General features: G+C 44.1%; 1 protein-coding gene across 1 annotated transcript; it reads left to right on the top strand.

Moving 5' to 3' along the window:
* Positions 1-2,075: 2,075 nt before the first annotated feature.
* LOC119442486 (uncharacterized) lies at positions 2,076-10,129 on the top strand. The gene is made up of 5 exons (XM_037707424.2): positions 2,076-2,303; positions 4,572-4,641; positions 5,259-5,303; positions 8,074-8,276; positions 9,982-10,129. The coding sequence occupies exons 1-5, from the start codon at positions 2,261-2,263 to the stop codon at positions 10,029-10,031; spliced, it is 411 nt and encodes a 136-aa protein (XP_037563352.2). The 5' UTR covers positions 2,076-2,260; the 3' UTR covers positions 10,032-10,129.
* Positions 10,130-10,473: the final 344 nt, after the last annotated feature.

Here is a 10,473-nt window from a genome sequence, read left to right as displayed (position 1 = left end):
TTCATGGTAGGATTCCAAAGCTGGCATTCTTACGGAGGCTGAGCTTTTTTAACATCAAGGCAACAGATGTCTCAGGAGGGCGAAGACAGGATTTCACAAAAAGAGCCGGAGAAGAAGAGCGAAAAAAAAAAGTGTCCATGTGGAGGAGGGGAGTGAGGGACCACAAGTCTAATAAATGTTCGCATTGAAGAATTGATCGCAGTTGCACCATGCAGTTGCTTCAAAATTTCATTCGGACGGTCATAGAAGGCATAAATGTGGGGCGTAAAAGAAATCCCGGTGACACAAACTAAATACCTTGAATGCGAGCTGAAAGATTGCATTCGTTGACTTTTCAAAGCAAAGTCTCTTTCTAAGGTCTCTCCATGCCCTTGTAACTGGTTGTTTTACCAACCTGGGATGCATGAACGAATAAATTAATTAATGTTTACCATGAAAGGAGACACTACATATTCATACGTGGCCTCTTATCCGAATAGAAGGGCTAGGAACAGGATCGCCCACTTTTCAGCATGACACCACCACCACCACCACCACCGCCGCCGCCGCCGCCGCCGCCGACACTTGTGAGCCTATAAAGCTTCGCTTAAAATAAATCAGGCTTGTTGTTCAGAGTTGCGATTTCAAAAGAAAGCGTGCAGCAGCGCGTCATAAAGCTTAGATTCGGGCCCACAGAAGGTTGCTTGTGTTGTAATGCTCTTTTGGTGAAGTTCCTTTAAATTGAGAACACAGGGTAATCATAACCAATAAAGAAGTGAACAGTTGTGAACTGTATCTTTGGAGGCCTTCTACAGAGGTTCTGTACTCATGGTGATGGTGATGGCTTGAAGTTTTTTTTATTTTCTTCTGTTTTCAGTTTCTCACTTTTTCTATGGTTTCACTGCAGATTTCTTTTTTGGTGTTCTTATTTTCTGTCATTAGAAGACTTACATAGCTCACCACCTCATAGGAGTACCTTTTACTCCCATTCTGTCTGCAGTTTTAGCCGAGCTGCAGGAAGTTCGAAACATTTGTCTGCTAGATCATGCTAATTCAGATAAGCACCCTACATAGAACCAGCACCCTGACAAAACATATCAGAAGCGACAGATACCCCGCACTACTCAGCACATCCAAGGATCAACTCTGCGAGTACATAGCTTAGATCCGAGTGGCGTGATGGTTCGCTGAGCAGCTATATGTTTTGCAGAAATAAACCTATTTGGCTATCGCGCATCTTGAATTAGTGGTGAAGCTGCACACAGATGTAAATTTAAAGATATCGTAAAGAAATTAACAATAGTTTTTTCATTAGCAGTTTTCATGCCACAAATTTTACTTCACCCTGTGTGGGCTAATTCTGTAAAAATCAAGAAACATCTTTGAGATAAACATAAAAACGTACTTCTTGAATGAAAGAATGTGTGTTTTCATTCTAAAAATTTTACGGAGTAAAAATGAAACTTTTCTGTAGTTCCTTTGTTTTTCGACGGTTATTTTCCCAGATTGGTGTATGAAAGATTATCATCAGGAACCAGACTTAACTAAAGTGGAAATCGGCCTGAGCATGGCGTGTTTTTGAATATTCTGAGGAATTTGACACTTTCAGCTAGCAAACTGTATCTGACATCATGACCTATCGCAGGTGTATTGAGGCGTTAGAAATAGCAGACCTAAAGTTAGGGAACGCATGCGATACGGCCGTGCGTACGAACAAGCTCAAAAGGAGTAGAAAAAGAAAAAAAAAAACACACACACACAAACACAAACACAGCGGAGCTTGAATTTTTGAACGCCAAGTGGTTTGGATAGCCTCTTTTTATAATTCCCCCTATATTCAAGATGGTAGACAAAATTAATTTCACTTTACGACCAGTGCCTGGACAGGGTCAGGGTGATCAGAGAAGAGCAATGCGAGTAACCCAATACCAATTTTTCCTGAACGAACTGTATTCTTGATATGAACAGGACGCAGAAGACGACGAAATTCTCTTCTAAAGATCTCGGAGGTGCTGCCTGCGCATGTCAGAATATCTTATTCTATTATTATTATTTTTTATGTCTTAGTGCGAATAAAAGAACATGGACACTACTCTCCGTATTTCTAGGAAGGGTGCCGTCGAGTATATCGAGCGGCGTTAGAGGCCGGTCTAGTCGCAAAGAGAAGAGAAAGAAGCGAAACGCGACAGGCGTTCAGCGGGCGCTCCGTTGCTAGCTTGTCGGCGCCGAAATCGCCATGGACGTCTTCACCCGGTTGTCTACCTGACAGGCACGCTGGGGAATGAGCACCAAAGAAGCCGCCTCAAGCAGTGCGTCCGGCACAGGTACAGGCTCAGTCTTGAAGGCCGTTTGCTTAATCGTTGGCACTTCTTTCAGTGCGAAGCCTGCATGGTGCTAAACGGCCTGCAACAAACGTCGAAGGCGACGCGCAACACCGTTTCGCTTCAGTGACAGCAAGAGTTCGAGGTTGGAGCAGATTTTCATTCAATGAAAGCCAGGGCTGGGCTGGCAATTATGGCAAAGATGTCACTAGCATCGCCCCATATCACTGGGTGCCGCTGAAGTCGGGGCCCGAATTCACAAAGCTTTTCGTTCGTAAGTGATGCTTGCCATTGACCAGCCGCCTCCGCTGATATAAGGTACGACATCAGGATTAACTCAAATTCTCTCTTACGAGTAGTTCCAGCGTAAGATACATTCTTGTGAATACGGGCCCTAGGTTTGCAATAACAAATACCTCTTACGCTAGAATGGTTCGTAAAGAAAAATTTTTGCGAAGCGTGGTGTTGAACATATTATTAGCAAAGGCACATATTTGCACGCACAAAATCGCATGTAATTACTTGTAATCAATGAAATTTGTTCTAGTTTTGTAATTCATCGATTGATTTTTATGTGGTTAGCGCTCACTGTAATTCAATTACTTTTTTCAGTAACCAGTGACGTGTAACCAGTTACTTTACTGACGAGACAGCTGTAACAGGTGACGCAGCTTTGAGCCCTTGAATTTAGTACGAACTACATAGGGGAGTAGCGCCCGCAGTCGTGCCACACATTAGCCGCACGCATGCACACTCTGAGAGAGGCAAGAGTGTCCTCAGTATTTGTTTCTTCTACTTAATGGCTGGTCGGTCTGCCTGTATTATAGGCACCGCATTCTGCATCTCGCGAAGGTTTCGCGACACTATGCGGCACAAGCGCCACCACGTCACAACACTCATGTTCAGGAATTTAGACTGCTTTTTCCATTATTCTCATTGGATATATTCCCACCTTTGTTTGCTCCTTTTTCCGTCTGGTGCTCGTACGTTACAACACCACCCTTCGCTCCAGCGCACACATCCAGCGAGTTTTCAGTCTCACTGCTGATGTGCTCACAGGAAAATAAGGGAACATGACGAAAGGAAAATTGTGAAAAGCATTTTTTAGAGAAGACAACCACGTGTGAAGGGCTGAGCGCAGGGCATGCTGAAAAGAGCCAGGTCAGCTCGTTCTATTTATAGTATGTGTACAAGGTTAACAAAAGTTGCGAGTAAAGTAACGTGAAAGCAATCGATCATAGCCCCTGCTACCGTCCCATGTGGCATGCACATGTATAATAACTATATATGCCCACCTTGTATTTTTCTCGCCTACCACCACATCACATACGTGACGTCCCACCACACCACTTCATTTTCTTAAATGCCCAAGAGGCATACATCTAAAAAGAAAATCGCACATCTGTATTTTTTCTTTCTTATCTCGGTGTTCGGTTGATTACGCGCATCATCTCGGATTTAATGGTGGGAAGATCTTAAAGCCACATTCTGTGCATTTAAGAATGTATTTGAGAAGGATCCCCGTATGAATTTGCTTCTGATGCGTACAAGGCAACACATCGTCTGCTATAGAAGATGCGCTTACCGGGAAATCTAGGTTAGTTGGTGATCGTTCATACTTGACAAAACAGCGCTAAAATAGACGAGGAAAAAGAAATAAAGGTACGCACACGAGCGCTAACTCAACAAGTATACAGTTTACTTGTGAAAACCAAATATATGTAGGCTATACACTGAACAACTTGACAAAGAAAAACTCCTGGTTTTCACAAACAAATTGTAGTTAGGGTGTGTGCCTCCCTTTCTTGGTCCTCGTATGTTTTAGCGTTGTTTTGTCAAGTAGGAGATGCAGCTTTATAACGAGGCCCGTCGACATTGTGTGCATCAAATACAAAGTGTTTTGACAGAGCGAGGATTGCCTTCGGTCCCTTAACACATTGACAGCTGGTTGTTTAGAGATAAATTAAGGAAAAAAACATTAAGTACACAGTTGGGCATTTCCAAGCGACTGACGATGTACAAGCTTATATATAAAGCTAATCTCCTGCAGTGAGAGCGTGTTGTCCAGAAATAAATAACAGTGTGTAACGGCGCGGCAGTTTTTCAAACAGGTTCTAAAAAATCTATGCCGCCTATAGCAAGCAAACGCGTCATACCTGTATAACTTATTTAGATGCAACATTCAAATAACTTTTTGCATCTCTGACGATTATTGTCTCCTGTATTCAGAAGTAAAACTAAAATTCAATTTTCCGTCTTTTACGATTACAGAGCCATGCAACATGAGTGATTACCAAACAGAAGAGCGCAATGAAGAACAATCCTACAGGGTCACGAAAAAGTAAGCCCCGTGTTTCAATCTCTATTGACGAAGTTTTAGCGAATCAGTCGCTTACAGCTCTCTACGGGTCCCGACTAACTCAAACCCGGAGCGGCCCCCGTCCCAGGGATTATTCGAGCACGACACGACTCCACTGAAGCATGATTCAGTAAGAAGCTGGAGAATCCGAGTCTCTATACGTATATCCACCATATTGTTTTCTTACGTACGTGCTTTCGGCGACAGGCGATCGCCGTGGTGATCGTCCCGTTATCACGCCAATCCCTCTAAGGAATGGCGTGAGCTTGAGCGCCGGCTATTGAGGAAATGCGCTTACTTAAGGTAACTTTTCCAAATACGGGCTGGGTTCTAAGTATTTTCCTCGCCAGAGTAAAATTTCGCATTTTGCAAGATTTCTTCTTTCTCTTTTGTTGTTATAAAAACAGTAACAACGGAAGCCGCCCAAGCTATAGCTGTACTGATTCAGGATCGCTGTTGTACCGATCCAGTTGGGGCCAAGTTGTTACTAAGACCGGCGACCAATTCGCAATTCTACAGACCGTTAGCTAGCGCATTACTTTAACAAAGTGATCTCGTGAAGATTGTAAATCTTAGTGCATTTTTTGTTTTGTTTCCAGAGCGGACATTCGCTTTAACATGATGACTTTCAGGTACAAAAAGCGGTAAGTGCAACGAGCGTGAACTTATGATGCTGCCACTTTTGCGCTGCTTGATTTTATAACCGCAAATAGCGCACGCTGGTCGATAGGGTCGTACCAGAAGGTCTGGTCGGATCAGAAGAATGTATGTACGTTCAATACAACAAATACAGTGCGAAAATTTAGAAGAAAGCTTAGCTTCAAGATGTGATGTAAGCCTGCACATCCCGCAACTGTTGCAGTGCATAGTGCTAGGTTTTCTTTGTATCTTGTGTTCTCTTTATATATGTATATATATATATATATATATATATATAAGCAGTCGCCGTTGGCGTAACTATAGCAATTGTTTGTAAATATAGCGGTGATGGATTTGTTTGCTTTGGCTTCTGTGCAAAATAAGACTAAAGATATCCTCCATGCGTAATAGGTGAGGGCAAACCCATGCATGAATACGTACGCCTGAATTTATTATCACCGTTTTGTACTGAATTTGTAGGACAGCGCTGCTTCCCCCCCCCCCCCCCCCCCCCCCCCATTGAAATGATTCAAACTAAATTTACGAAATATTCATTCTGAAGCCATCAACAAAGATGAAGCACTGAGCAACTAGTATTGCTTCATAAATACGTTATGTAAGAGCCTCGCAGTTTCGGACAATCTTTACGCAAACAAAAATTCTTGCTTAAAAGAACTTGACAGGCGTTTCTTTGAATGTACATTGCGGATTCGTGTGTGATTGAGATACGGGTGTGATTTGTTTGTGATCATGATATTTTCAATATGCTTGTTAAGTTGGTACACGCAGTAATGTCTTTGCAGAGTGGATGATAACTATATTATTAGTTCTACAGGTACGTATTTTTTCAAAACAACATAGCCTACCACATAATATATAGCAACATTTTGCACTGCAGAGTGCAGTGGCGTTCCCTCTTTTATTGTGGCAATGGTGTTATGCTGGCGAGCTCGAAGTCGCGTTTTCTATCCCGGCTGCGGCGGTCGCACTTCAATGGGGGTGCAATGCAAAGAACACCCGTGTACTTGAATTTGCGTGTGCGTTAAAGAACCCCAGGTGGTCGAAATTAATCCGGAGTCCAGCACTATGGCGCACCTCATAATCGTATCGTGGTTATGACTCGTAAAACCAAATGTTTCTTCCTTTCTTCTATTTACGCGCATGCAACGATATACTCATATTCCTTATAATTTTCTTATTAGACTCTCTTGACATATGAACAGACGCACTATATCAGGCAACTCAGGTCTAAGCACTCCGTGCACGACCTATGTACAAAACTTGTGTACATTTAATGTGCATGTTTTGTCTAATGCATGTAATTTGTGGTCAGTCGTGTCCATTGACGAAGCGCGACAATGACGGGAATTGAAACAGAATCCCTTCATCACTCTGGCCCTGACGTCAGGATATGTCCTTGCTATCGAAACGGTGCAGACACAGAGACTAAATACGAACATATCGCCGTAGCGTGCGTTGAAAATCCTTATTATCAACTCAAGCACTTCGCTTTTGCAGCGCTGGCCTTCATGTATAAGTGTGCATTCGCATGCGTCTTGGTGGCCCACTTCGGCTCATGGCTGTGATTGAATTATGGCGGCTCTTATTCCGGCGTTTTCGATTCTTTTTATTTAGTTTGCTGGACGCTTTCTTCTCGCTGATTTCAAGTCGGCGCTGGTAACACAACCCTATTAATGCAGCCAAGCGCGGAGCTACTGTTCTTACATTGTAAACTGCAAAGTGTGTGCCGCAATCAACGTGTAATTATGAAATTGTTGTCAAGGACATAGTCAAAGGGAAAATGAAAGAGTCATTTCGGTGAGGGTTTCCTTGCGTGTTTCAAAAAAGACTAAGGAGCTGATTGGTTGATTTATGTACGTAGCGTCGCAAAGCAACTCGGACGGCTTTGGGATGTGCCGAATATATAGTTTGGTCCTTCTAATTAATTTTTATTTGATTGCTTCGGGGAGTTTAACGTCCCAAAGTAATAAAAAGAGGGCGGGGGACCTACGTGATAGTTCGAAGTAGAGGGCTCCGTATTAATTTTGACCGCGTACGTCCACGCAAACATCTAACGAAATCTTAGTGCACCAGCGTTCTTGCACTCATACCACATCCGAATGTATATAGTTTGCATGGCCGGTAATCGAACCCGCGATCCCGTTATCAGCATTAGAAGGCCACCGCCACTAAGTCACTACGGTGGGGCTAGGAAGATCAGATACTTCGCTTTTTCCTTTGACTCAGTTGGTATAAGAGACCGCGACCATTTGCTTTAGGTCTCCTCATGGCACATGGACTACTGGTTTACAAATTATAGCCTCCCCGCTTACCACGCCATCACCTCAAATGAAATAAATTGAATGGAAATGATAAAGAAATATAGTAAATGCAGTCATAGTTTTTCTTCATTTTCTAATTGTTGACGTTTGTTTCATATGCTACGTATCGCACTGTTGCGCTATTGTCTATTTCTGTAGAACCTGTTCCAGCTGGCTATAATAGTTTGTTGGGCACAAAGACTGCCTGCCTATTTCGGTGTCCCAGAAAGTTCGAGCGATCTAAGTAACTTCTTTACTGTGTATTACCCTACTTTTGTTCTGCCAACTGTCCGTCTTTGTCATTTTTGCGGTGCAGCCACCTCGTCAAATCTCTCAGTGTAGTAGCGTCTTGTGGCTGCTCCTTTCTTTCACCAGGCAGAAAAAAAAAACTGAATTGAACAATGAAGGACAGACCCTGGTCGCTTCTCACTCGAAGGCGGGCTGGATGTTTCAGAAATGAGGTGGAAGGCCCGCCCGGCCAAACGATACCCCCGGCCAATCAGATCCAGGCTCAGCTCGAGGACGGCGCCGAGCCATCGTGGTTCCCTTGGCTGCGGTCGCCTATGCAACTGCTCCTGTTCCTCGTCTCCGGCCTGCTCCACTTCGCCATGGGGCTCGTCGTGGCGCGCTCGTTCCTGATGCCGCACTTCGACGACGGTACGTGCCTCCAGTGGCTTCGCAATTCCGCCCACATGGTTTCCTCGGAAGATCAGGCAGCTTCTTACCGTGAAACACTGCAAATTAGCGATTCGGGCCGTTTGGCGCCTAAGTACGCTTTAAAAACAGTATAAGAAAATGGCAGACATAAAAGAAAAAAAGAGAGAGTCGCACTCTCGTGTTGTTTCCTTTTTCATAGCTGCAATACGAAGAGTGTCTCAGCGAACCGTTTCTACGTGCCTTGATCACGAACATGAGCATTAATTTAAAAGAAGGAAAAACATTCCGCTACGCTGCTCCAGGATCAAATCGCGATACCGAGAGAGGTGTCGTGGGAGTAACTGGTCTGTCGGGTCGAGCGCGCACACATGATTCGCGGCCGTCAGTGCGATCTGAAAAGGCGTCACCAAAGCAACGGTTGCTTCGCGGAGAAACCCGACCTTGGCTTAGCGCACGATGACTGTCGGAATCGCAGAAGCTGGTGGCTGGGATCCTCACTCGACGTGCGAGGCAGGTCAAAGATTAGAGATCAGGGAATGGAACACATAAGTGCAACAGACACAGGAGGACGTATGAAGACTGGTGATGTCGTGTATACTTATATATACATATAACCAGAGGCACGAGCAAAGTGTGTGCAGTGGCAGAAGCGTTGATGGAAGGCACCAGACCACGTAGCGGAAGAGGAGAGAGGAAAGTTGTTCTGTCGTGGTTCGGACAGGCTGCCGTAGGGCGACATTTTGTGAAAGTGCGGTAGAAATATGCATCTGGGCGTCAGAGTGAGAGCCCTCATGGTGAAGCGAATTTGAATAATAATTTTTGCAAAAATAGATTAAAGCAGGATGGTCAACGAGTGTTCATTGCGAAAATAACGGAAGCATGGCTTCCTGACACAGAGCGACAAAAAAAAAAAAAAGTAGGGGGATGGAGGGTCGTAGTTCACCGCGATAGTGTATGCACCGCAACATTTTTAAAAGTTATTCGTGGAGTTCGTAGAGAATAAATTTGGTTCTAGGCTAATAAAACATGTTGAGACGTAGTAACCATGTGTTCATTTGTCGTTTTAAGTGTTGTGAAGTGGTGTTCAGTAGCGATATTTTAGTCTGAGACTTCGAGCAGGAATATCCGGTACTTAATGCGAACTGAACCAAAAGCGTGTTAGGACAACGGGTCTTCAAGAGTAAAATAATAAAGCGGTGCAGCCGAATGCTTTAAAGGGCATCGTACTCGTCTTGAATGCGTCAATCGCAAGAACCGTTTTTTGTTTTTGGTAAAGTGAGCAGACTTGCGTTAATTGTATTTTAACATGGATAGCTCAGTGACCATATAGTAGAGTTATTGTGTGAGCCATTGCATTTAGGAGCAAGAAAACTCTGATTCAGATTTTATTCCTCATCCGCCGTGGTGGCTTAATTAAGCTTATGGCGCTCAACCGCTAAGCGCAAGGCCGTGGGTCCGAATCCGGGATACGGCGACCGCATTTTAATGGGGGCGAAATGCACGAACACTCGCGTACCGTGCACAGGGGGCACGTTAAAGAGCCTCAGGTGATAAACATTACTGCAACACCTCCCCTCCCCCCCTCCCCCTCTCTCGCTACGGCGTGTCTCATATCATACCGTTGGTTTGGCACGCAAAACCCCCAGAATTTATTTTGTAAGCTTTTGTTAAGAGTGATAACACCGTATTTTGCTTTTGATTCTAGTGTCATCGAAGCTGGCATCACCACCGGACAGTCCGCCCCCAAATGGATGAGACCTGAACGCGCCAGTGTGTACCGCATGGTGTCTCGAATGGTGCAAATTCTTCACATGACATGAAATAAAAAGGGAAAAAAAGAAATACAAAATCAATACGGAAAATATAGTTGCGTCCGTGGTCACACTTTTAATAACTTTTATTCCAGCATGGTATTATGCACGCACTGCAGATGGCTCAAGAATCAATGCAAATTCAAATTTGTTAATAATTGACACTGGGCGCAATTAGCTTCCTCTGTTAGCAGCAACCCTTCGCAGAGACGTAGGGAGAATGCACAGGACGCACTGTAAGTTACAGATGTACCATGACATTCAGCTGTGTAGCTTGCTTCGCAAAAATAATCCATTCTTGCCTGCAAACCAAGCACAATTGTATGTTTAACCTGAAACGGACTCTGAAAGCATTTTAGCCGCATACCGTGTTCGCTAAGAAAACT

This window comes from Dermacentor silvarum, chromosome 1 (genome assembly GCF_013339745.2).
Source record: "Dermacentor silvarum isolate Dsil-2018 chromosome 1, BIME_Dsil_1.4, whole genome shotgun sequence".
Classification (NCBI taxonomy): domain Eukaryota; kingdom Metazoa; phylum Arthropoda; class Arachnida; order Ixodida; family Ixodidae; genus Dermacentor; species Dermacentor silvarum.
The sequence above is the reverse complement of the archived record's forward strand: the minus strand, read 5'-3'. Positions and strand labels throughout refer to the sequence as shown.

What these genes read in the sequence shown, in the direction of transcription:
- LOC119442486 (XM_037707424.2), top strand. Translation starts at nt 2,261, where the DNA reads ATGAGCACCAAAGAAGCCGCCTCAAGCAGTGCGTCCGGCACAG. An exon ending in TCCTACAGGGTCACGAAAAA is followed by an intron (nt 4,642 to 5,258) that starts GTAAGCCCCGTG and finishes TTTTGTTTCCAG; the next exon opens with AGCGGACATTCGCTTTAACA. An exon ending in GATGCCGCACTTCGACGACG is followed by an intron (nt 8,277 to 9,981) that starts GTACGTGCCTCC and finishes TTTTGATTCTAG; the next exon opens with TGTCATCGAAGCTGGCATCA.